The 27,191-nt window shown below is 48.1% G+C and overlaps 1 protein-coding gene across 3 annotated transcripts in view; it reads left to right on the forward strand.

Moving 5' to 3' along the window:
* The first annotated feature begins 8,233 nt into the window (after positions 1 to 8,233).
* UCK2 (uridine-cytidine kinase 2) overlaps positions 8,234 to 27,191 on the forward strand; it is a 176,711-nt gene continuing 157,753 nt past the window's right edge. Inside the window, exon 1 of one of the 3 annotated variants that reach the window (XM_063940254.1) lies at positions 8,234 to 8,400. Coding sequence is in view for 2 of the 3 variants with exons in the window: in XM_063940252.1 (XP_063796322.1) it covers positions 8,455 to 8,550 (96 nt within the window). In the remaining variant the exon portion in view is untranslated. The other 2 variants (XM_063940252.1, XM_063940253.1) reach the window with 2 other exon arrangements.

Below are 27,191 nucleotides of genomic sequence, written 5' to 3' on the forward strand. Positions count from 1 at the left end.
AGCTTGTTTTGCATATGTTTCCATGAACATTTCTTTTATTTATTTTTGAGTTTTCTCTTGCATATTATTCCTGCAATACTTCAGTATAATATGATGATTAACAACTTGTCAGTTAACCCTTTACTGAATTGTTATTTTGAATAAATATATGAATCGGAACTTTCTTCGTCCTCCCTGCTTTCTTCATAGCCCAGCACCTACACCTGTGGTTGGTTCCGGGTTAACGGATTCACAAAAACACCCGGACCTGACAGTAAGCACTGGCCACATGGATCCGTCAAGTGACCAATTCGCAGGAGGCGGTGCTACGTCTGATATCCTTTCCCGTCTGGAAAACCAGGAGTCTATACAGACACAAATAGTGCAGTTTATGCAAACTATGGCAGACCGTTTAGAGACTCTTCATACGGCTATTAAAACGTCCCAAGTCCAGATTCTAACCCCGGATGTCCCAGTTACCACTACAGCTTCTCCTGTGACGCTGCCTACGTCCCGCTTGCAGTTACCCTCTCCGAGTAAGTTTGACGGAACTCCAAAACTTTGCAGAGGATTCCTGAATCAATGCGAGATCCAGTTTGAACTGATGTCTGCCAGTTTCCCATCAGCTCGTTCTAAGGTTGCATATATTATTGCCCTCCTCTCCGGTCAGGCTCTGGAGTGGGCATCACCATTATGGGAGAGAGGTGATCCTATCCTCTCTAATTACAAAGAGTTCGTATCTTCCTTCCGGAGAATCTTTGACGAACCAGGCAGGACCACCTCAGCATCCTTGGAGATTCTCCGTCTACGTCAAGGTTTACGTCCTGTCAGTCAATATATTATTCAGTTTCGCACGTTGTCTTCAGAGTTAAACTGGAATGAGGAGGCCCTGATCGCCGCGTTTTGGAATGGACTTTCAGAAAGAATCAAGGATGATTTAACTATCCGGGATGTGCCAATTAAACTGGATGAATTGATTTCTCTCTGTAACAAACTTGACCTACGCTACAGGGAGCGATGTTTAGAGAAATCCAGGGCAGAGCGATCCAGTCCACGTGATCATCCTAGATCTCGACAAGATTCTTCATCACAGTCTCTAGTAATGACTGAAGAACCTATGCAGATTGGGCGCTCTCGCCTCACAGAGGAGGAACGACTTCGTCGTCGACAGGGTAACCTCTGCATGTACTGTGGGTCCTCCGAACATTTAGTTAAATTCTGCAAACTCCGACCGGGAAACTCTCGCCTCCTAGCTTATTCAAGAGAGGTTAAGCTAGGAGTTACTTTAGAATCACGTTCTGGGAAAGAGCCGACCTTGTCTATTCAATTAGAAGTTCCAAGTTCTACAGTGAAAGTTTCAGCTCTCCTAGATTCCGGGGCAGCCGAGAACTTCATCTCCTCAGCCTTTGTCATACGGTCTAAAGTTCAAACCATGCCTCTGGAAGCAGCAGTTGCCGTTACAGCAGTGGATGGAAGTCGAATTCCAGATGGTATAATTACTCATCGAACCGTATGTCTCAAGATGAAAGTTGGTGAGCTCCATTCCGAATACCTCTCCTTCTACGTGATTCCCAAAGCCTCTCAAGATGTGATACTTGGTTTACCTTGGCTGCAGAAACATAATCCTCAACTTAATTGGCAAACCATGGAAGTCCTTTCATGGGGTAAATCTTGTACCAAGGACTGTGTAGCTACAATTGTACCTCTTCGGTCAATTAGCCTTTCCGATCTACCTCCGGTGTATCAATCCCTTGCGGATGTTTCCAGTAAGCAAGCAGCAGACTCTCTACCTCCTCATCGTGAATGGGACTGCCCAGTCGTCCTGGTTCCGGGCAAGACCCCTCCTAGGGGACAAATTCATCCGCTATCCATCCCAGAGACGCGAGCTATCCGGGATTGGTCCACTCCTACAACTCTCAAGGGGATTCAGCGATTTCTTGGCTTTGCTAATTTCTATAGGAGATTCATTAAGAATTATTCTACGTTAGCTGCTCCTATCACAGCCCTAACTCATAAGGGAGCAAATCCTACGAACTGGTCTTCTGAAGCAATCAAAGCCTTCTCTGATTTAAAGCAAGCCTTTGTGTCAGCCCCCATTCTTCGACAGCCTGATTTGAATCGTCCCTTTCTACTAGAGGTGCATGCATCTACAGAAGCAGTAGGAGCTGTGTTGTCACAAGTCTTTGAAGATAAAAAGGTCCATCCCTGCAGATATTTCTCCCGTAAGTTCCTCCCGGCAGCACGTAATTATGCAATCGGTGAGCAAGGGTTACTTGCCATCAAGTTGGCATTTGAGGAGTGGAGATATCTTCTAGAAGGAGCTCAACATCGCATTACAGTTTATACTGATCATAAGAATCTTCTGTATCTGCAGTCAGCTCAGTGTTTGAGTCCACGACAAGCTCGATGGGCGCTTTTCTTCTCACGATTTGATTTCAAATTCACCTATCGTCCAGGGTCTCAGAACAAAAAGGCAGATGCCCTTTCCCGGTCCTTTGCTTCTTCTGAATTAAATGATGCTACCACGAATCAAGCCATTGTGAATCCTACGTCCTTTTTAATGACTCGAACCTCTCCAGTTCCTCCGCCTGGCAAGACCTTTGTCGCCACAAGTCTTCGAAAACGGCTGCTTACCTGGGCTCACTCCTCTTCCTTCATGGGTCATCCTGGGGTTCTAAAGACTCTCAAATTTATTCAACAGTCTTATTGGTGGCCACGTCTCAAAGCCGATGTCCAAGAGTTTATAGCAGCATGTCCTAAATGTGCCCAACATAAGAGTCCAAGAAGTTCTCCACCAGAGTTTCATCCATTGCCAGCCCTAGAGGTTCCAGCAGCAGATCAAGAGCTTCAACGTCTATCTAGCATCTGGAGTTGTGTACGTAAGTCCTTGGTCAAAACTTCCGCTCGTTATAAATCTTTTGCAGATAGAAAACGTAAAGCTGTACCGAGTTACAAAGTGGGAGACCAAGTTTGGATTTCTACGCGCAATCTCAAGTTCAAAGTTCCTTCTAAGAAATTTGCTCCCAAGTTTATTGGTCCATTTCCCATTGTTAAGGTACTCAACCCTGTGTCATACAAAGTCAAGTTGCCACCGTCTTTGAGAATTCCTAACGCCTTTCATACATCTTTACTGAAGCCTTTGATTCTCAATAAGTTCCGTACTACCCAGTCCAAATCTCCTAAAGTTCACTCTTTGCAGAATGAGGAATTTGAAGTTAAAGAGATTGTGGACTCACGTTCCCGATATGGACGTTTACAGTTTCTGGTCGACTGGAAGGGTTACGGTCCAGAGGAAAGATCCTGGGTTTTCTCTGAAGATGTTCATGCTCCAAGACTGGTACAGAAATACTTCTCCAAAAATCCTGATAAGGTTCAAAGGTGTTCGGAGACCACCCTTAGAGGAGGGGGTACTGTCACGAACCGGTCTCTTACCTCTGCGGGTTCTGGGGTTCATCCGTTGCCAGTGCGGTTGCTCGCGGTGCTGTGCGCCCGTGTGGGGACACGGCGTGATCAATGGCACAGGTAATGCAGAGTCTGGGAACTGTGAGTGCGGGGACCAAATGGCCTAAGGCACTGCGGTGTGTCTGCTGTATAGGAGGTGGCCATGTTGGAGACCAAATAGCTAATACAGAGCACTTGTGAAAACACCTGTGGGCAGGTGTAAGCCAATCCCGTGCTTGTGCTGCCTTTAAGTAGGCTGGGATTATGTTACTCTGGGCCAGTGCTTTGTTGTATCAAAGCTGTGCTCTAGCTCTGAGCTCTCTCCGTGCATTCCTGTGTGATTCCCGTGGTCCAGATATCGCCTCCGTTCCCAGAGGTCCGTCTGCAGCCTTCACTGCTGAAAGATCCACCGGCTCTCCGCTGTGCTGTCAGTTAATTGCACTCCTATTGGAAATAGTTGGATTCCCAGTGTCCTGCATGAGGTTACCTTGTCAGTCTGCCTATCATTCAAAGTCTGGAGGATTCCGTTTCTCTCAGCTGTTCGTTTGTTCAACTCTGCATTTAACCCATTCATCACCTTGTCTTCTACTACAGTTTCACAGTGATCTCCGGAACCCGCAAGTAACCCAATTCAGTACTTTTATTTGCTATGTTGTCATTACAAGGATAATTCATCACAGTCTCTCAGTTAACTCTCAAAACTCCATTGCCAATTCTTACAGTTAATTCTCCATGTCTGCATTAACCAGTTAAACACAATCTGCAGTTCAGCATCAAAGCTTGTTTATATTTGCTATGTTGTCATAACAAGGATAATTCTTCACAGTCTCTCAGTTAACTCTCAAAACTCCATTGCAAATCCTTACAGTTATCTCTTCATGTCTGCATTATCCAGTTAATCACATTCTGCAGTTCAGCATCAAAGCTTGTTTATATTTGGACAATCCAACATTTATTCATCAGCTTGTTTTGCATATGTTTCCATGAACATTTCTTTTATTTATTTTTGAGTTTTCTCTTGCATATTATTCCTGCAATACTTCAGTATAATATGATGATTAACAACTTGTCAGTTAACCCTTTACTGAATTGTTATTTTGAATAAATATATGAATCGGAACTTTCTTCGTCCTCCCTGCTTTCTTCATAGCCCAGCACCTACACCTGTGGTTGGTTCCGGGTTAACGGATTCACAAAAACACCCGGACCTGACACCAGCGAGCAATAGTCTGCTTTGAAGCAGGAGCACCCAGCTTGTTGGGTGCATGCAGGATAAATAGCGAGTCAGTTTTTCTGACTCTAGCCGTCCTGGAAACATAAAGTTTCAGGGCCCGGACTACGTCCAGCAACTTGGAATCCTCCAAGTCCCTAGTAGCCGCAGGCACCACAATAGGTTGGTTCAAATGAAACGATGACACCACCTTAGGGAGAAATTGGGGACGAGTCCTCCATTCTGCCCTTTCCATATGGAAGATCAGATATGGGCTTTTACATGACAAAGCCGCCAATTCTGACACACGCCTAGTCCAAGCTAAGGCCAAAAGCATGACCACTTTCCACGTGAGATATTTTAGCTCCACGGTCTTAAGTGGCTCAAACCAGTGGGATTTTAGGAATCCAACACACGTTAAGATCCCAAGGTGCCACTGGAGGCACAAAAGGGGCTGAATATGCAGCACCCCTGTAACAATGTCCGAACTTCAGGCAGTGAAGCCAGTTCTTTTTGAGAGAAAAAGGGATAGGGCCGAAATCTTGGCCTTTATGGATCCTAATTTTAGGCCCATAGTCACTCCTGACTGTAGGAAGTGCAGGAATCGACCCCCCTGGAATTCCTCTGTAGGGCCTTCCCGGCCACACACCAAGCAACCTATTTTCGCCATATACAGTGAAAAAGTCTTGCTGTCACGTCTTTCCTAGCCTTTATCAGCGTAGGAATAACTGCATCCGGAATGCCCTTTTCCGCTAGGATCCGGCGTTCAACCGCCATGCTGTCCAACGCAGCCGCAGTAAGTCTTGGATCAGACAGGGTCCCTGTTGCAACATGTCCTGACTGAGAGGCAGAGGCCATGGGTCCTCTAAGAGCATTTCTTGCAGTTCCGGGTACCGAGTCCTTCTTGGCCAATCCGGAGCAAAGAATATTGTTCACACTCCTCCGTTTATTACAATTCTCAGCCCTTGGGTCTGAGAGGAAGAGGAGGGAATATATAGACCGACTGGAACACCCACGGTGTTACTAGTGCGACCACAGCTATCGCCTGAGAGTCCCTTGACCCAGCGTAAAACCTTTTTTATCTTTTTATTGAGGTGGGACGCCATGTAGTCCACCTGAGGCAGTTTTCATCAATTTGCAAAACTGTGTGAAGACTTCCTGATGAAGTCATCACTTTCCCGGGTGGAGGTCTTGTCCACTCCCGGAATGAACACTGCTGACAGTGCGCTTACTTGATTCTCCGCCCAGCGAAGAATTCTGGTGGCTTCTACCCTCGCCACCCTGCTCCTTGTGCCGCCCTGGCGGTTTACATGAGCCCCTGCGGTCTGACTGGATCAGAACCGGTTGGTCGCGAAGCAGGAACTCCGCTTGACTTAGGGCGTTGTATATGGCCCTTAGTTCCAGGATATTGATGTGAAGGCAAGTCTGTTGGCTTGACCACAACCTTGGAATTTTCTTCCCTGTGTAACTGCCCCCCACCCTCGGAGGCTTGCATCCGTGGTCACCAGGACCCAGTCCTGAATGCCGAATCTGCGGCCCTCGAGAAGGTGAGCACTCCGCAGCCACCACAGGAGAGACACCCTCGCCCTGGGGGATAGGGTGATTAACCGATGCATTTGAAGATGTGATCCGGACTACTTGTCCAGTAAGTTCCATTGTCCTTGCATGGAACCAGCCGAAGGGGATGGCCTCGTATGATGCCATCATCCTTCCCAGGACTCGAGTGCAGTGATGCACTGACACCTGTTTGGTTTTCAATAGATTCCTGACCAGTGTCATGAGCTCCTGAGCTCTCTCTATCGGGAGATAAACCCTCTTCTGGTCTGTGTCTAGGATCATGCCTAGGCGAGGCAGATGAGCTGTAGGAACCAACTGCGACTTCGGAATATATAGAATCCAGTCGTGTTGCCGTTTCACTTCCAGAGAAGGCGATACGCTGTCCAGCAACTGCTCTCTTGATCTCGCTTTTATGAGGAGATCATCCAAGTATGTGATAATAGTGACACCTTGCTTCCGCAGGAGCACCATCATATCCGCCATTACCTTGGTGAAATTGGTAATGACAATCCCGTACCGCAATTCTGAGGTACGCCTGATGAGGTGGATAAATGGGGACACGAAGGTATGCATCCCTTATGTCCCGATTCATTTCAGGCTTGCAATGACCGCTCTTAGTGATTCCATCTTGAACCTGAACCTTTTCAGGTATATGTTCAGGGATTTTAATTCAATATGGGTCTAACCGAACCGTCTGGTTTCGGGATTATAACATGGTCGAATAATAACACCCTCTTGTTGAAGGAGGGGACCCTTGACCACCACCTGTTGAAGATACAATTTACGAATTGCAGTTAACACTGGCTCCCTCTCTTGGGGGGAAGCCCGCCGGGTCCTCGGTGAGGGGGCATCTTCTCACAGTCCAGCCTGTATCCCTGCGATACAATTTCTATTGCCCAGGGATCTAACAGGGAGTGAACCCACTTGTGGCTGAACTTACGAAGGCGTGTCCCCACCGGGCCTAGCTCCGCCTGTGGAGCCCCAGCGACATGCGGTGGATTTTTGTAGAGGCCGGGGAGGACTTCTGTTCCTGGGGACTAGCTGTGTTGTACAGCTTCTTTCCTCTGCCCCCGGCTCTGACAAGAAAGGACGCACCTCAGACTTTCTTGTTTCTTTATTCGAAAAGCTGCATTTAATAATGTCGTGCTTTCCTAGGCTGTGCAGGAATATAAGGCAAAATATCAGAATTACCAGCTATAGCTGTGGAGACCAGGCCCGAGAACCTTTCTCCACACAATCCTCAGCCTTCCATATGCCTCTTAAGTCGGCATCATCTGTCCAATGTATATTCTACAGGACACGTCAAGCAGAAATCGACATAGCTTTTGTCTCTTGGACCCAGTATACTCATGTCCCTTTGGGCATGCTTTATAATTATATATCTATCACTTAAGACAGCATCTTAAAATATTTATATGCATACTAGGGTCTCAATCTCTGCTGATAAGGTACCTGTCCACGCTGCCACAGCGCTATAAACCCATGCCGACACAATCGCCGGTCTCGGTAGTATACTAGAATGTGCACACTATCTGCAGGATCCCTGAGAATAGCTAGTGCAAACAGGACACCCAAGGGGAAGATTCTCAACACATCCTGGCCCTAGTGGGGAAAGGATACAGTCTGAGAATTCTCTTGTGGGAAGCTGCCGTCTCTTGTCTGGAGATTCCCGCTCTTTTTCCTCATGAGAGGAGGGAAATTTACCTCAGCATTCTTCCCCTTAACATGTGTACTCTCCTGTCAGGGACAGATGAGTCATCAAATAAAAAACCTAACAGAATTATTTTTCAACAGAAAACTCTGGAGAGCTCTCTGCAGTGCACCCATTCTCCTCTGGGCACAAGATCTAACTGAGGTCTGGAGGAGGGGCATAGAGGGAGGAGCCAGTGCACACCCATAGTAAAAGTTCTTTTTAGGTGCCCTATCTCCTGCGGAGCCCGTCTATACCCCATGGTACTTACGGAGTCCCCAGCAGCCTCTAGGACGTAAGAGAAATTAGATTAGCCGCTATTGGAATCAAATGCTTCCATAGCAGGAGGAGGGTCTGAGAGAGGCCACATGCGGTTATCGATTGAGCGGCAGCAACGACCTGGCACGGTGCCTACACTAGCATCGGGGAACTGGGGCTGAATCCAGCCCCCACCGACTCCTCAAATAAGAGATCAGGGCATCATGATGAAGAGGTGGAGCAGCCGTACTAATAGAAGGGAGACGTGAGTCAGACACAGAGCGGAGGGAGGGATCAGACATACAGTCAGGGAAGCAGCATGGCTGGGGACAGCGAGCAGGCACTGCCCAACCACACGCCGCACAACGGGCAGCCGTTCCTGATCGGAGTCAGCGGGGGCACTGCCAGCGGCAAAGTGAGTGTCTGCTTCTTCCGTGCCCGCGACAGGGATATACGTTACGCCTATGGCACTTCCGTGTATGGATGAGTGGTGTGAGACAGCAGCTGTGACTCCGGTAATGAGACGTGGGAGGGGGGTTTATGTGGCAGATAAAGTAGCCTAATTCCCCAGACTGGTGTGCTGGTGGTCGTCCTTTCTGTTCCACTCCTACCGTGGGAGGTTACCGCGTGGCTGTCTGAGCCCGGGGGAAGGGAGACGCGCGCGTGGTGCCCACGCTACAGCCACGACATGAGGCGGACAGTTAGCGGCGCGAGAGAACAATAGGCAGCAGTTCTGCGCCTTACATGACAACGGATGGGAAATCCTAATGTCACATTACAGGCTGCGCCTTATTATGGGGAGGCTAGACATACAATTCTCCCCAGGATAGAGGATGGGGATTTCAGTGGAAATGTGTGTGGGCGAGAAACCAGCAGATAACACCCTGTTGTGTTCTATATATTCTATCTTCATATAACCAGAGCATAATACATGTACTGTAGATGGAAACGTTAATACATCGTGATATAATGAAATAAAGCGCCCGGCCACCACACGACGCTATTCTTTACTGAAGATCATGGAACTCTGGCTATTATAGTCTATAAATGCTAGTGCTCCAATACAGAGCGTTTGACGTGACAGCCTACACCTCCGACATTGCTGCTAACGTGTAACATGCTGCATCCGGTAGCTAGAAGGATCGTGTTAACCCCTCGTTGTCCCATGAGCAGGATGCAGTGACCCTCATTATCGTTTTCACTCCTAGAGAAAAAGCTTCTTTTTTTTTATAAGCTAAATTAATGTATTTGTGCCCCATACACACATTACTGCAGCACACGTCCTTTTCTTCTTTCTCGGAGCCGGTTATTGTAGAATGATGTGGTTCTGTTAAGTGTTGGGCTAATTAGGCCTTGTATGTATTAGTTGATTGCCAGCATGACGCTGTATGTGCCGCACTTCCCAGCAGCCAGCAAGCACTCCTCCTGTCATTTCTGCTTTTCTAGTCTAGAAAGTTGTTGCACAGAGATCTTTATGATAAAGAATGATTTATTTTCATAACATTGGATGCTTGCTCACTACTACAGTGTTGCAGATAATACAATTCTGGAATATAGTAGATCTGTTTTAGTAAATTTTATATAGTTCCAATTTTCGAAATCCTTTAGTATTAGTGGTAACGATACAAAATTATGAGACCTTTTGCTAAGGAACATGCTACTGGTAATGAGCAAGGTAAGGGCCTGAGTTTGTGTTGTCTCATTAGACATATGTGATGATATTGCAGCCCTGGGGAATTGGGTCAAGTCTACCACCCTACAGACACCCCCCCCCTTCCTTCCTTGCTTCTGAGCAGACAAAGGATGTGACTAAAGGGAGCGTTAACATCTCAGCTGCTGTACCATTTACAGTGACCTATTTAGTCATCCTAAGCACCCAGTCACAAGGCTTAGGGGTCCATTTACTAAGCCTTGGATGGAGATAAAGAAAGTACCAACCAACCAGCTCCTAACTGCCAGTTTTCAAACCCAGCCTGTGACAGGTCAGTTAGGAGTGGATTGTCTGGTACTTTACTTCTATTGACTTTATCTCCATCTAAGGCTTAGTAAATAGACCCCCTAAATCACTGTTAGACTACAGGCTCTATACATTTCTCTAATCTATCCAAGCTCTATCGCCAATGTTTGGTCTGCAGCTTTCTCTGTAATCTTACATGTGTCTGGATCACTGCAGGCGTCGTTTAATTGAGATGTAGTTAAAATGCCACCGGACGGAATCCCAGCTGTCGAAATAGACGCCGGAATCCCAAACGGCGGCTTAATGCCAGCAGCACAGTCCGGATAGAGCTTACTGACGCCTGTAATCCCGAACGTTATGTTAGCGGGATGTGCTTACGTCCTGCCGCCGGTTGTGGGAGGTTAGGTTTAGGCATTAGAAGGGGTGTTAGGCACTTACAATGGGAGGTTAGGCACCAAGTGGGGAGGGGTAGGGTACTTTCTGAGGGGCTGTCGGGATTGTGATGGTCAGGATGCTGCTGTTGGTATTATGACCGCTGGTATCCCGTCCATCGGTATGTCATACCAAATCCATTTAAACACCCCAGATAGGGTGTAATTTTGATTGGGCAATTTTATTTCGAGATGGTTTTTAATTTCTTGATTTAAAAACCTCATTAGGCCGTAAACTGACCAATCCTTGTACTGTTTTATCCTTGAGATAGATATATATGTATATGTTGCCTAGACCAGAGATTCCCAAATGTCACCCTCAAAGCACCCTAACAATCCAGGTTTTAAGGATAACCATGCTTGGGCACAGGTGACTTAATGCCTCAATGAATTTGATTTAACAATCTGTGCTCAGCCATGGATAGCTTTAAAACCTGGACTGTTTATGGTGTCTTGAGGAGCATGTTTTTAGCCTAGACACATTTTCTGTTTCGTCATTTCAAGCTGGTTCAAGATCACTCCCTGCCCACCTTTCCAGCAATATGGTTTGTGTAGCCGCACCACATAACAAACCTTTACAGGCAGAAGATTTTTGACATATAATATAATATATATACACACACACACTGCAATGTTTCCCTACGATTTTTGACTAAAGTTGGCACATATCGCACCGTGTGTACACAGGTTGCGATACTGATGCGCGCTCCCGTGGGGCCGGCATTGCAAGAAAAAATAGACTGTGCAGGCAAGGCAATTATGACTATATTATGTACAATCTAGTGTCAAAGTCCTGAAAGTGGTGATATGGCCCCCACAGAGCCCTGATCTCAACATCATTGGGTCCGACTGGGATTACATGAAGAGACAGAAGGCTTTGATCGAGCCTACAGCTACAGAAGATCTGTGGTTATTTATCCAAGATGCTTGGCACAACTTCCCTGCAGAATTCCTTCGAAGAATTGATGCTGTTTTGATGGCAAAGGATGGTCACGCCAAATTTTGATTTAGATTTCTCTTCTTTTCATTGACTTTGTATTTTGTTAATTGGTAAAATTAAACTATTAACACTTCTATCTTTGAAAGCATTCTTACTTGGCAGCATTTTTTCCACACCTGCCTAAAAGTTTGTACAGTACTATGTGTGTGTGTGTGTGTGTGTATATATATATATATATATATATATATATATATATATATATATATATATATATATATATATATTATATTCTCTATACGGAAATAGGCGGCACTCACAGGACTACTGATTTCACAGCAACAGAAGAGACAACAAGACTACTCCATAGAGATCTCTATGGAGTAGTCTTCTTGTCTCTTCTGTTGCTGTAAAATCAGTAGTCCTGTGAGTTCCGCCTATTTCCGTATAGAGACTGTCTAGACCTGCTTAGGGTTCTGTTTGGAAGGCACCCGGGCAAATTCTGTGGCTCAGCTGAGTGCCGGTGCACACTGAAAGTGGGAAAAAGTGAAGCGCAGCGAACACTTTCCGGATGCACTATATGTACAGTGTATGTATATAATCTATATCTCTGTGTGTATGTATATGTGTATCGCGGCCAGTCCGTGTGATTTTCCATGTGTGTTCTTTGGTTTATAAGGTAAGAGTTGTGTTGTATTCTCTGTATTTCCTGATGAAAATCCCCTGTGCATTGAGACGTTGAACAAAAATATGCTGCCTTCATGAGTTTCATTTGTAAGCGTCTGAGTGCCGCACACCTGTCTGTGTGTGTGTGTAAAATATGTTTCCATAGTTCATAAACTGTCCCAGGAAGTATTTCTCCCCCAAAATTAATTTCTCTAACGTCCTAGTGGATGCTGGGGACTCCGTCAGGACCATGGGGGATAGCGGCTCCGCAGGAGACAGGGCACAAAAGCAAGCTTTTAGGATCACATGGTGTGTACTGGCTCCTCCCCCTATGACCCTCCTCCAAGCCTCAGTTAGGTTTTTGTGCCCGGCCGAGAAGGGTGCAATCTAGGTGGCTCTCTTAAAGAGTTGCTTAGAAAAAGTTTTTAGGTTCTTTATTTTCAGTGAGTCCTGCTGGCAACAGGCTCACTGCATCGAGGGACTTAGGGGAGAGATTTTCAACTCACCTGCGTGCAGGATGGATTGGATTCTTAGGCTACTGGACATAGCTCCAGAGGGAGTCGAAACACAGGGCTCGCCCTGGGGTTCGTCCCGGAGCCGCGCCGCCGACCCCCCTTGCAGATGCTGAAGATGAAGAGGTCCGGAACCAGGCGGCAGAAGACTCTCAGTCTTCATCAGGTAGCGCACAGCACTGCAGCTGTGCGCCATTGTTGTCAGCACACTTCACACAGCGGTCACGGAGGGTGCAGGGCGCTGGGGGGGCGCGCCCTGGGCAGCAATGTATAATACCTGTATGGCGAAAAATACATCACATATAGCCCTTGAGGCTATATGGATGTATTTAACCCCTGCCAGATATCTAAAACTCCGGAGAAGAAGCCCACCGAAAAGGGGGCGGGGCCTATTCTCCTCAGCACACAGTGCCATTTTCCCTCACAGAAAGGCTGGTGGGAAGGCTCCCATGATCTCCCCTGCACTGCACTACAGAAACAGGGTTAAAACAGAGAGGGGGGGCACTGATTTGGCGATATGTATATATATTAAAATGCTATAAAAGAAACACTTATATAAAGGTTGTCCCTGGATAATTATAGCGTTTTGGTGTGTGCTGGCAAACTCTCCCTCTGTCTCCCCAAAGGGCTAGTGGGTCCTGTCCTCTATCAGAGCATTCCCTATGTGTGTGCTGTATGTCGGTACGTGTGTGTCGACATGTATGAGGAAAATATTGGTGAGGAGGCGGAGCAAATTGCCTGTAATGGTGATGTCACTCTCTAGGGAATCGACACCGGAATGGATGGCTTATTTATGGAAATTACGTGACAATGTCAACACGCTGCAAGCCGGTTGACGACATGAGAGGGCCGGCGAACAAATTAGTATCTGTCCAGGCGTCTCAAACACCGTCAGGGGCTGTAAAATGCCCATTTACCTCAGTCGGTCGACACAGACCCAGACACGGACACTGATTTCAGTGTCGACGGTGAAGAAACAAACGTATTTTCTTTTAGGGCCACACGTTAAGGGCAATGAAGGAGGTGTTACATATTTCTGATACTCCAAGTACCACAAAAAAGGGTATTATGTGTGAGGTGAAAAAACTACCTGTAGTTTTTCCTGAATCAGATAAATTAAATGAAGTGTGTGATGATGCGTGGGTTTCCCCCGATAGAAAATTATTGGCGGTATACCCTTTCCCGCCAGAAGTTAAGGCGCGGTGGGAAACACCCCTCAGGGTGGATAAGGCGCTCACACGCTTATCAGAACAAGTGGCGGTACCATCTACGGATAGGGCCGTACTTAAGGAGCCAGCTGATAGGAGGCTGAAAAATATCCTAAAAAGTATACACACACATGCTGGTGTTATACTGCGACCAGCGATCGCCTCAGCCTGGATGTGCAGAGCTGAGGTGGCTTGGTCGGATTCCCTGACTAAAAATATTGATACCTTTGACAGGGACAGTATTTTATTGACTATAGAGCATTTAAAGGATGCATTTCTATATATGCGAGATGCGCAGAGGGATATTTGCACTCTGGCATCAAGAGTAAATGCGATGTCCATATCTGCAAGAAGATGTTTATGGACACGACAGTGGTCAGGTGATGCAGATTCCAAACGGCACAAAGATGTATTGCCGTATAAAGGGGAGGAGTTATTTGGGGTCGGTCCATGGGACCTGGTGGCCAGGGCAACTGCTGGAAAATCCACCGTTTTTTACCCTAAGTCACATCTCTGCAGAAAAAGACACCGTCTTTTCAGCCTCAGTCCTTTCGTCCCTATAAGAGTCATATCTGCCCAGGGATAGAGGAAAGGGAAGAAGACTGCAGCAGGCAGCCCATTCCCAGGAACAGAAGCCCTTCACCGCTTCTACCAAGTTCTCAGCATGACGCTGAGACCGTACAGGACCCCTGGATCCTACAAGTAGTATCCAAGGGGTACAGATTGGAATGTCGAGAGGTTTCCCCCCTCGCAGGTTCCTGTAGTCTGCTGTACCAATGTCTCCCTCCGACAGGGAGGCAGTATTGAAAACAATTCACAAGCTGTATTCCCAGCAGGTGATGATAAAATTACCCCTCCGACAACAAGGAAAGGGGTATTACTCCACACTATATGTTGGTACTGAAGGCTAGGTGAGACCTATTCTAAATCTGAAAAATTTGAACACTTGCAAGGGTTCAAATCCAGATGGAGTCACTCAGAGCAGTGATAGCAAAGACAAGGGGACTATATGGTGTCCGGGGACATCAGGGATGCTTACCTCCATGTCCCAAAATTTGCTTTTTCTCACCAAGGGTACCTCAGGTTCGTGGTACAGAACTGTCACTATCAGTTTCAAGACGATGCCGTTGGTTTGTCCAAGGCACCCCGGGTCCTTACCAAGGTAATGACCGAAAGGAGGATTCGTCTTCAAAGAAAATGGACGACCTCCTAATAAGAACAAGGTCCAGAGAACAGTTGGAGGTCGGAGTAGCACTATCTCAAGTAGTTCTACGACAGCACGGGTGGATTCTAAATATTCCAAAACCGCAGTTGTTCCGACGACACGTCTGCTGGTCCTAGGGATGATTCTGGACACAGTCCAGGAAAAGGTGTTTCTCCCAGAGGAGAAAGCCAGGGAGTTATCCGAGCTAATCGGGATCCTCCTAAAACCAGGAAAAGTGTCAGTGCATCATTGCACAAGAGTCCTGGTAAAAATGGTGGCTTATTACGAAGCGCTTCCATTCGGCAGATTTCACGCAAGAACTCTTCAGTGGGATCTGCTGGACAAATGGTCCGGATCGCATCTTCAGATGCATCAGCGGATAACCCTATATCCAAGGACAAGGGTGTCTCTCCTGTGGTGATTACAGAGTGCTCATCTTCTAGAGGGCCGCAGATTCGGCATTCAGGATTGGATGCTGGTGACCACGGAGGCCAGCCTGAGAGGCTGGGGAGCAGTCACACAAGGAGTGTAATCAAGTCTGGAGAATTCTCTCCACATAAATATACTGGAGCTAAGAGCAAATTTATAATGCTCTAAGCTTAGCAAGACCTCTGCTTCAAGGTCAGCCGGTATTGATCCAGTGGGATAACATCACGGCAGTCGCCCACGTAAACAGAAAGGGCGGCACAAGAAGCAGGAGGGCAGTGGCAAAACTGCAAGGATTTTTCGCTAGGCGGAAAATCATGTGATAACACTGTCAGCAGTGTTCATTCCGGGAGTGGACGACTGGGAAGCAGACTTCCTCAGCAGGCACGACCTCCACCCGGGAGAGTGGGAACTTCATCGGGAAGTTTTCCGCATGATTGTGAACCGTTGGGAAAGACCAAAGGTGGACATGATGGCGTCCCGCCCGAACAAAAAATGGGACAGGTATTGCGCCAGGTCACGAGACCTTCAGGCGATAGCTGTGGACGTCCTGGTAACACCGTGGGTGTAACAGTCGGTGTATGTGTTCCCTCCTCTGCTTCTCATAACCAAGGTATTGAGAATTATAAGACATAGAGGAGTAAGAACTATACTCGTGGCTCCGGATTGGCCAAGAGGGACTTGGTAACCGGAACTTCAAGAGATGCTCACAGAGGACTAATGGCCTCGGGAGCTAAGAAGGGATTTGCTTTCAGCAAGTACCATGTCTGTTCCAAGAGGAACCGTGGCATCGGCCTTTAAGAAAGGACCTGCTCCAGCAGGGACCTTGTCTGTTCCAAGACTTACCGCGACTGCGTTTGACGGCATGGCGGTTTGAACGCCGGATCCTAAGGGAAAAGGCATTCCGGAAGAGGTCATACCTACCCTGGTCAAAGCCAGGAAGGAGGTGACCGCACAACGTTATCACCACATGTGGTAAAAATATGTTGCGTGGGTGAGGCCAGGAAGGCCCCACGAAAAAATTTCAACTAGGTCGATTTCTGCACTTCCTGCAAACAGGAGTGTCTATGAGCCTCAAATTGGGGTCCATTAAGGTTCAAATTTCGGCCCTATAGATTTTCTTCCAGAAAGAATTGGCTTCAGTTCCTGAAGTCCAGACGTTTGTCAAGGGAGTATTGCATATACAGCCCTTGTGTGCCTCCAGTGGCACCGTGGGATCTCAACGTAGTGTTGGGATTCCTCAAATCATATTGGTTTGAACCACTCAAATCTGTGGATTTGAAATATCTCACATGGAAAGTGACCATGCTGTTGGCCCTGGCCTCGGCCAGGCGATTGTCAAAATTGGCGGCTTTGTCTTACAAAAGCCCATATTTGATTTTCCATTCGGACAGGGGAGAACTGCGGTCTCGTCCCCAGTTTCTTCCTAAGGTGGTGTCAGCGTTTCACCTGAAACAACCTATTGTGGTGCCTGCGGCTACTAGGGACTTGGAGGACTCCAAGTTGCTAGACGTTGTCAGGGCCCTGAAAATATATATATATATATAATTCCAGGACGGCTGGAGTCAGAAAGTCTGACTTGCTGTTTATATTGTAGGCACCCAAAAAGCTGGGTGCTCCTGCTTCTAAGCAGACTATTGCTCGTTGGATTTGTAGTACAATTCAGCTTGCACATTCTGTGGCAGGCCTGCCACAGCCAAAATCTGTAAATGCCCATTCCACAAGGAAGGTGGGCTCATCTTGGGCGGCTGCCCGAGGGGTCTCGGCTTTACAACTTTGCCGAGCAGCTACTTGGTCAGGGGCAAACACGTTTGCAAAATTCTACAAATTTGATACCCTGGCTGAGGAGGACCTGGAGTTCTCTCATTCGGTGCTGCAGAGTCATCCGCACTCTCCCGCCCGTTTGGGAGCTTTGGTATAATCCCCATGGTCCTGACGGAGTCCCCAGCATCCACTAGGACGTTAGAGAAAATAAGATTTTACTTACCGATAAATCTATTTCTCATAGTCCGTAGTGGATGCTGGGCGCCCATCCCAAGTGCGGATTGTCTGCATTACTTGTACATAGTTATTGTTACAAAAAATCGGGTTATTATTGTTGTGAGCCATCTTTTTTAGAGGCTACTTCATTGTTATCATACTGTTAACTGGGTTCAAATCACAAGTTGTACGGTGTGATTGGTGTGGCTGGTATGAGTCTTACCCGGGATTCAAGATCCTTCCTTATTGTGTACGCTCGTCCGGGCACAGTACCTAACTGAGGCTTGGAGGAGGGTCATAGGGGGAGGAGCCAGTACACACCATGTGATCCTAAAAGCTTGCTTTTGTGCCCTGTCTCCTGCGGAGCCGCTATCCCCCATGGTCCTGACGGAGTCCCCAGCATCCACTACGGACTATGAGAAATAGATTTATCGGTAAGTAAAATCTTATTATTTATATACAATCATTTTGGATTTCAGCCTGCGCACGCCATTATTGCTGGTGTTCCTGAATGTTACGTCCAGTTAATACATACCTCAGTTTCTTTCGAGTTAACTAAGCTATGCAATAGTGAAACCGCCATCCAAATTCATCCACCAGTTTTTTGCGTGATGCCGTAACGAATGGACAAACAAAAATTACAACTTTATAATTATTTACCGGCCCCCATCAAAATTAAGTGACCACATAACAGTAATGTCAGCGCCAGTGACTCTGCATGCCCAAACAGAGCTACGCTTTAATTGCTCCGTCAGGCGCCATCTAGTGCCGGCGGTGCGCAAAACACTTTTTCTCTGACGTCCTAAGTGGATGCTGGGACTCCGTAAGGACCATGGGGATTAGCGGCCGGCTCCGCAGGAGACTGGGCACAACTAAAGAAAGCTTTAGGACTACCTGGTGTGCACTGGCTCCTCCCACTAAGACCCTCCTCCAGACCTCAGTTAAGATTCTTGTGCCCGGCTGAGCTGGATGCACACTAGGGGCTCTCCTGAGCTCCTAGAAAGAAAGTATATTTTAGGTTTTTTATTTTACAGTGAGATCTGCTGGCAACAGACTCACTACAGCGAGGGACTAAGGGGAGAAGAAGCGAACCTACCTAACTGGTGGTAGCTTGGGCTTCTTAGGCTACTGGACACCATTAGCTCCAGAGGGATCGACCGCATGGAACCGGCCATTGATGTTCGGTCCCGGAGCCGCGCCGCCGGCCCCCTTACAGAGCCAGAAGCAAGAAGTGTTCCGGAAAATCGGCGGCAGAAGACTTCAGTCTTCACCAAGGTAGCGCACAGCACTGCAGCTGTGCGCCATTGCTCCTCATGCACACCTCACACTCCGGTCACTGATGGGTGCAGGGCGCTGGGGGGGGGGGCGCCCTGAGCAGCAATATAAACACCTTGCCTGGCAAAATTATCACAATATATAGCCCCAGAGGCTATATATGTGATAAATACCCCTGCCAGAATCCATAAAAAAGCGGGAGAAAAGTCCGCGAAAAAGGGGCGGAGCTATCTCCCTCAGCACACTGGCGCCATTTTCTCTTCACAGTGCAGCTGGATGACAGCTCCCCAGGCTCTCCCCTGTAGTTTTCAGGCTCAAAGGGTTAAAAAGAGAGGGGGGGCACTAAATTTAGGCGCAATATTGTTTATACAAGCAGCTATTGGGGGAAAAATCACTCGGTTATAGTGTTAATCCCTGCATTATATAGCGCTCTGGTGTGTGCTGGCATACTCTCTCTCTCTGTCTCCCCAAAGGACTTTGTGGGGTCCTGTCCTCAATCAGAGCATTCCCTGTGTGTGTGCTGTGTGTCGGTACGGCTGTGTCGACATGTGGGATGAGGAAGGTGAGGTGGAGCAGAGATCGATAAATGGGATGTCGCCCCCTGTGGGGCCGACACCAGAGTGGATGGATAGGTGGAAGGTATTAACCGACAATGTCAACTCCTTACATAGAAGGCTGGATGACGTAAAACAGCTGTGGGACAGCCGGCTTCTCAGCCCGCGCCTGCCCAGGCGTCTCAAAGGCCATCAGGGGCTCAAAAAAGCGCCCGTTACCTCAGATGGCAGACACAGATGTCGACACGGAGTCTGACTCCAGTGTCGACGAGGTTGAGACATATACACAATCCACTAGGAACATCCGGTACATGATCTCGGCAATGAAAAATTTGTTACGCATTTCTGACATGAACCCAAGTACCACATAAAAGGGGTTTTATTTTTGGGGAGAAAAAGCAGCCAGTGTTTTGTTCCCCCATCAGATGAATGAATGAAGTGTGTAAAGTAGCGTGGGTTCCCCCGATAAGAAACTGGTAATTTCTAAAAAGTTACTGATGGCGTACCCTTTCCCGCCAGAGGATAGGTCACGTTGGGAGATATCCCTTAGGGTGGATAAGGCGCTCACACGTTTGTCAAAAAAGGTGGCACTGCCGTCTTAGGATACGGCCACCTTGAAGGAGCCTGCTGATAAAAAGCAGGAGGCTATCCTGAAGTCTGTATATACACACTCCGGTTATATACTGAGACCTGCAATTGCCTCAGCATAAATAATGCCGCTGCAGCGTGGTCTGATACCCAGTCAGGTAATATTAATGCTCTAAGACAGGGATAATAGTTTGCTAACATAGAGCATATTAAAGACGTCGTCTTAGATATAAAGGATGCACAGAGGGATATTTGCCGGCTGGCATCCAAAATTAATGCAATGTCCATTCTGCCAGGAGGGTATTAGAAACCCGGCAGTGGACAGGTGATGCTGTCTATAAAAGGCACATGGAGATTCTGCCTTATAAGGGTGAGGAATTGTTTGGGGATGGTCTCTGGGACCTCGTATCCACAGCAACAGCTGGGAAGAAAATTTTTTACCTCAGGTTTCCTCACAGCCTAAGAAAGCACTGTATTTTCAGGTACAGTCCTTTCGGATTCAGAAAAGCAAGCGGGTCAAAGGCGCTTCCTTTCTGCACAGAGACAAGGGAAGAAGGAAAAAGCTGCACCAGCAGCCAGTTCCCAGGATCAAAAATCTTCCCCCGCTTCCTCTGAGTCCACCGCATGACGTTGGGGCTCCACAGGTGGAGACAGGTGCGGTAGGGGCGCGTCTCGGGAACTTCAGGGACCAGTGGGCTTGCCCACAGGTGGATCCCTAGGTTCTGCAAATAGTATCACAGGGATACAGGCTGGAGTTCGAGGCGACTCCCCCTCGCCGTTACCTCACATCAGCCTTGCCTGCTGCCCTCGGAGAAAGGTAGTACTGGCGGCAATTCACAAGCTGTACTTCCAGCAGGTGAAATCAAGGTACCCCTCCTTCAACAAGGCCAGGGTTACTATTCCAAAATGTTGTGGTACCGAAACCAGACGGTTCGGTGAGACCCATTCTAAAATTGAAAGCCTTGAACACTTATATACGAAGGTTCAAAATGGAATCGCTCAGGGCGATTATTGCAAGCCTGGAGAATTTCATGGTATCACTGGACATCAAGGATGCTTACCTGCATGTCCCTATTTACCCTCTTCACCAGGAGTACCTCCAAAATTGTGGTACAGGATTGTCATTACCAATTCCAGACATTGCCGTTGGTCTGTCCCCGGCACCGAGGTATTTACCAAGGTAATGGCCGAAATAATTATCCCGTACTTGGACGATCTCCTTATAAAGGCGAGGTCCAGGGAGCATTTGTTCGGCGGAGTAGCACTATCTCGGGAAGTTCTACAACAGCACGGCTGGATTCTGAATATTCCAAAGTCGCAGCTGGTTCCTACGACGCGTCTACTGTTCCTGGGTATGGTTCTGGACACAGAACAGGATAAAAAGGGTTTCTCCCGGAGGAGAAGTCCAAGGAGTTGTTGTCTCTAGACAGAGACCTCCTAATACATATACAGGTGTCGGTGCATCAATGCACGCGAGCCCTGGGAAGGATGGTAGCTTTTTACGAAGAAATTCCATTCGCCAGGTCCCATGCAAGGATTTTCCAGTGGGATCTGTTGGACAAGTGGTCCGGGTCGCATCTTCAGATGCATCGGCGGATAACCCTGTCTCCAAGGGCCAGGGTGTCGCTGTTGTGGTGGCTGCAGAGTGCTCATCTTCTAGGGGGCCGCAGATTCGGCATACAGGACTGGGTCCTGGTGACCACGGATGCCAGCCTTCGAGGCTGGGGGGCAGTCACACAGGGAAGAAACTTCCAAGGCTATGGAAAAGTCAGGAGACTTCCCTACACATAAATATTCTGGAACTAAGGGCCATTTACAATGCCCTAAGTCAGGCTAGACCCTGCTTCAACACCGGCCGGTGCTGATCCAGTCAGACAACATCACGGCGGTCGCTCATGTAAACTGACAGGGCGGCACAGGAAGCAGGATGGCGATGGCAGAAGCCACAAGGATTCTCCGATGGGCGGAAAATCATGTGTTAGCACTGTCAGCAGTGTTCATTCCCGGAGTGGACAACTGAGAAGCAGACTTTCTCAGAAGACACGACCTCCACCCGGGAGAGTGGGGACTTCATCCAGAAGTTTTCCAAATGATTGTACACCGTTGGGAAAGGCCACAGGTGGACATGATGGCGTCCCGCCTCAACAAAAAGCTACAAAGATATTGCGCCAGGTCAAGGGACCCTCAGGCGATAGCTGTGGACGCTCTGGTAACACCGTGGGTGTACCAGTCGGTGTATGTGTTCCCTTCTCTGCCTCTCTTACCCAGGGTAATGAGAATAATAAGAAGGAGAGGAGTAAGAACTATGGGGGTAATTCCAAGTTGATCGTAGCAGGATTTTCGATAGCAACTGGGCAAAACCATGTGCACTGCAGGGGAGGCAGATATAACATGTGCAGAGAGAGTTAGATTTGGGTGGGTTATATTGTTTCTGTGCAGGGTAAATACTGGCTGCTTTATTTTTACACTGCAAATTAGATTGCAGATTGAACACACCACAGCCAAATCTAACTCTCTCTGCACATGTTATATCTGCCTCCCATGCAGTGCACATGGTTTTGCCCAGTTGCTATCAAAAATCCTGCTGCGATCAACTTGGAATTACCCCCTATACTCATTGCTCTGGGTTGGCCAAGAAGAGCTTGGTAACCAGAACTCCAAGAAATGATCTCAGAGGACCCATGGCCTCTGCCGCTCAGACAGGACCTGCTGCAGCAGGGGGCCTGTCTGTTCCAAGACGTACCGCGGCTGCGTTTGACGGCATGGCGGTTGTACGCCGGATCCTGAAGGAAAAGGGCATTCCGGAGGAAGTTTGCCTACGCTATTTAAAGCTAGGAAAGAAGTGAACGCAAACCATTATCACCGCATATGGTGGAAATATGTTGCGTGCTGTGAGGCCAGGAAGGCCCCAAAGGAGAAATTTCAGCTAGGTCGATTTCTGCACTTCCTACAGTCAGAGGTGACTATGGGCCTAAAATTGGGTTCCATGAAGGTCCAGATTTCGGCTCTATCGATTTTCTTCCAAAATAGAACTGGCTTCACTGCCTGAAGTTCGGACTGTTGTTAAGGGAGTGCTGCATAGTCAGCCCCCGTTTGTGCCTCAAGTGGCACCGTGGGATCTCAACGTGGTGTTGGATTTCCTGAAGTCGCATTGGGTTGAGCCACTTAAATCCGTGGAGCTACAATACCTCACGTGGAAAGTGGTCATGCTGTGGGCCGTGGCGTCGGCCAGGCGTGTATCAGAATTGGCGGCTTTGTCATACAAAAGCCCTTATCTGTATTTTATATGGATAAGGCGGAATTGAGGACTCGTTCCCAATTCCTTCCTAAGGTGGTATCAGTTTTTCATGTGAACCAACCTATTGTGGTGCCTGCGGCTACTTGGGACTTGGAGGATTCCAAGTTACTGGACGTAGTCAGGGCCCTGAAAAGTATATGTTTCCAGGACGGCTGGAGTCAGGAAAACTGACTCGCTATTTATCCTGTATGCACCCAACAAGCTGGGTGCTCCTGCTTCTAAGCAGACTATTGCTCGCTGGATTTGTAGCACGATTCAACTTGCACATGCTGCGGCTGGACTGCCGCACCCTAAATCTGTAAAAGCCCATTCCACGAGGAAAGTGGGCTCTTCTTGGGCGGCTGCCCGAGGGATCTCGGCTTTACAACTTTGCCGAGCTGTTACTTGGTCGGGTTCAAACATTTTTGCAACAGTCTACAAGTTTGATACCCTGGCTGAGGAGGACCTAGAGTTTGCTCATTCGGTGCTGCAGAGTCATCCACACTCTCCCGCCCGTTTGGGAGCTTTGGTATAATCCCCATGGTCCTTACGGAGTCCCAGCATCCACTTAGGACGTCAGAGAAAATAAGATTTTACTCACCGGTAAATCTATTTCTCGTAGTCCGTAGTGGATGCTGGGCGCCCATCCCAAGTGCGGATTGTCTGCAATACTTGTTTATAGTTATTGCCTAACTAAAGGGTTATTGTTGAGCCATCTGTTGAGAGGCTCAGTTATATTTCATACTGTTAACTGGGTATAGTATCACGAGTTATACGGTGTGATTGGTGTGGCTGGTATGAGTCTTACCCGGGATTCAAAATCCTTCCTATTTGTGTCAGCTTTTCCGGGCACAGTATCCTAACTGAGGTCTGGAGGAGGGTCTTAGTGGGAGGAGCCAGTGCACACCAGGTAGTCCTAAAGCTTTCTTTAGTTGTGCCCAGTCTCCTGCGGAGCCGGCCGCTAATCCCCATGGTCCTTACGGAGTCCCAGCATCCACTACGGACTACGAGAAATAGATTTACCGGTGAGTAAAATCTTATTATCTATCTGTTATGGGGTATATTCAGTGCTTGTCAGATCCTTTCCGACAAGCATTGTCTGAAAGGATCCGACTAAGCAGTATTCTATGAACGGCCAAATCCGACCGGATTTGACTGTTCCCGACAATGTCAATCCGACTTTAAAAAAAAAAGTCGGATTGACATTGTCAGAAAGGACACAGACATGAACAGGCACCCTCCTCGTAAAGACGAGGCACAGTTCCGCTAGCAGGTCATCGCGGTGGAGAGAGCAGGGAACACCGTGCCTGCAGCAGTATAGGAGGATGGGGCACCACCGCCAGATCTCACGGCACTTGGCGTCCACCCTGCTCCAGCAAGCGAGGTCTAGGCTCCGGCACTGAATGTAGTTTACCAGCCATCTCCTCCTCTCAGCTCATCCTCGCCCGTCCCCGCTCCATCTTCTCTCCCGTCCTCCTCGCCTGCCTGCCGTCTCTTCCTCCTAATCCTCCCCTGTCCCCACACACCCCTCAAAACTTGTCGCCGCTTGCCGTCTCATCTCCTCAATACGACTTTTTTTAAAGTCGGATTGATCTTGGTGGAAACAGGCCAAAACCTGTTAGAGTTGGTCGCGTTTGCGACAAAAGCACGTGGATCTGAGGCTAATCCGCCCCATTGAATAGGTCTGAACCCCTTTTAACCTAAAATAGTCGGAAACTGCAGTCTTTCCGTCAAGACAGCAGTTTCCGACTTCAATTGAATATCCCCTATGTATGTATGTGGGTGTACAGTGAAATAATGTGTGAAGCATTTTGTGCAATAAACATCAACCATTATGTAGAAATGGACAGTGGATACAGTAATTGGTGAACACACAATCTACGTTAGTACTGAACAGTATTTATTTGGTTAAGCGTTTGGATGAAGGCTATTGTATTATTTCTCTGACTTCCTAGTGGATGCTGGGGACTCCGTAAGGACCATGGGGAATAGACTGCTCCGCAGGAGACTGGGCACATCTAAAGAAAGATTTAGGACTATCTGGTGTGCACTGGCTCCTCCCCCTATGACCCTCCTCCAAGCCTCAGTTAGATTTCTGTGCCCGGCCGAGCTGGATGCACACTAGGGGCTCTCCTGAGCTCCTAGAAAGAAAGTATAGTTTAGGTTTTTTTATTTTACAGTGAGACCTGCTGGCAACAGGCTCACTGCAGCGAGGGACTAAGGGGAGAAGAAGCGAACCTACCTAAGTGGTGGTAGCTTGGGCTTCTTAGGCTACTGGACACCATTTGCTCCAGAGGGATCGCACACAGGACCCGACCTCGTCGTCCGTTCCCGGAGCCGCGCCGCTGTCCCCCTTACAGAGCCAGAAGCAAGAAGGTCTGGAAAATCGGCGGCTGAAGACTTCTGTCTTCTCCAAGGTAGCGCACAGCACTGCAGCTGTGCGCCATTGCTCCTCATGCACACCACACACTTCGGTCACTGATGGGTGCAGGGCGCTGGGGGGGGGGCCCTGAGCAGCAATATTAACACCTTGGCTGGCAAAACTGACACCATATATAGCCCCAGAGGCTATATAGGTGTAAATTACCCCTGCCAGAATAACACAAAAAGCGGGAGAAAGCCCGCCGAAAAAAGGGCGGAGCCATCTCCCTCAGCACACTGGCGCCATTTTCCCTCACCGCTCCGCTGGAAGGATCGCTCCCTGGCTCTCCCCTGCAGTCCTGCACTACAGAAAGGGTAAAAAAAGAGAGGGGGGGGCACTAAATTTAGGCGCAGTATATATATAATACAAGCAGCTATAGGGGAAAACACTCTGTATAGTGATATCCCTCTGTTATATAGCGCTCTGGTTTGTGCTGGCATACTCTCCCTCTGTCTCCCCAAAGGGCTTTGTGGGGTCCTGTCCTCTGTCAGAGCATTCCCTGTGTGTGTGCTGTGTGTCGGTACCGCTGTGTCGACATGTATGATGAGGAAAATGATGTGGAGGCAGAGCAAATGCCTGTAAATGTGTTGTCACCCCTTGAGGGGTCGACACCTGTGTGGATGGACTTATGGAAGGAATTACGTGACAGTGTCAGCTCCTTACATAAAAGGTTTGACGACATAGGACAGCCGGCTACTCGGCTTGTGACTGTTCCAGCGTCTCAAATGTCATCCGGGGCTTTAAAACGCCCGCTACCTCAGATGACAGACACAGATGTCGACACGGATACCAACTCCAGTGTCGACGACGATGAGACTAGTGTACCCTCCAATAGGTCCACCTGTTACATGATTGAGGCAATGAAAAATGTATTACACATTTCTGATAGTACCCCAGGTACCACAAAAAAGGGTATTATGTTCGGTGAGAAAAAACTACCAGTAGTTTTTCCTGCATCTGAGGAATTAAATGAGGTGTGTGAGGAAGCCTGGACTTCCCCCGATAAGAAATTGATAATTTCTAAACGGTTATTGGCAGCGTACCCTTTCCCGCCAGAGGATAGGTCACGTTGGGAAACACCCCCTAGGGTAGATAAGGCGCTGACACGCTTATCAAAAAAGGTGGCACTACCGTCTCCGGATACGGCCGCCTTAAAGGAACCTGCTGATAGAAAGCAGGAAACTACCTTTAAAGCTATATACACACACACACGGGCATTATATTGAGACCAGCTATTGCATCAGCATGGATGTGCAGTGCTGCAGCTGCGTGGTCGGATTCCCTGTCGGATAATATTGATACTATGGATAGGGACAATATTTTGCTGACGATAGAGCATATAAAAGACGCCGTCTTATACATGCGTGATGCACAGAGGGATATTTGCCGGCTGGCATCAAAAATAAGCGCTATGTCCATTGCCGCCAGAAGGGGGTTATGGACTCTGCAATGGTCAGGCGATGCCGACTCGAAACGGCACATGGAAGTTTTGCCCTATAAGGGGGTGGAACTGTTTGGGGAGGGCCTTTCGGACCTCGTTTCCACAGCTACTGCTGGGAAATCGACCTTTTTGCCACAGGCTACCCCACAGCAAAAGAAAGCACCGTACTATCAGGTAC

Source organism: Pseudophryne corroboree, chromosome 9 (assembly GCF_028390025.1).
Source record: "Pseudophryne corroboree isolate aPseCor3 chromosome 9, aPseCor3.hap2, whole genome shotgun sequence".
Lineage (NCBI taxonomy): Eukaryota > Metazoa > Chordata > Amphibia > Anura > Myobatrachidae > Pseudophryne > Pseudophryne corroboree.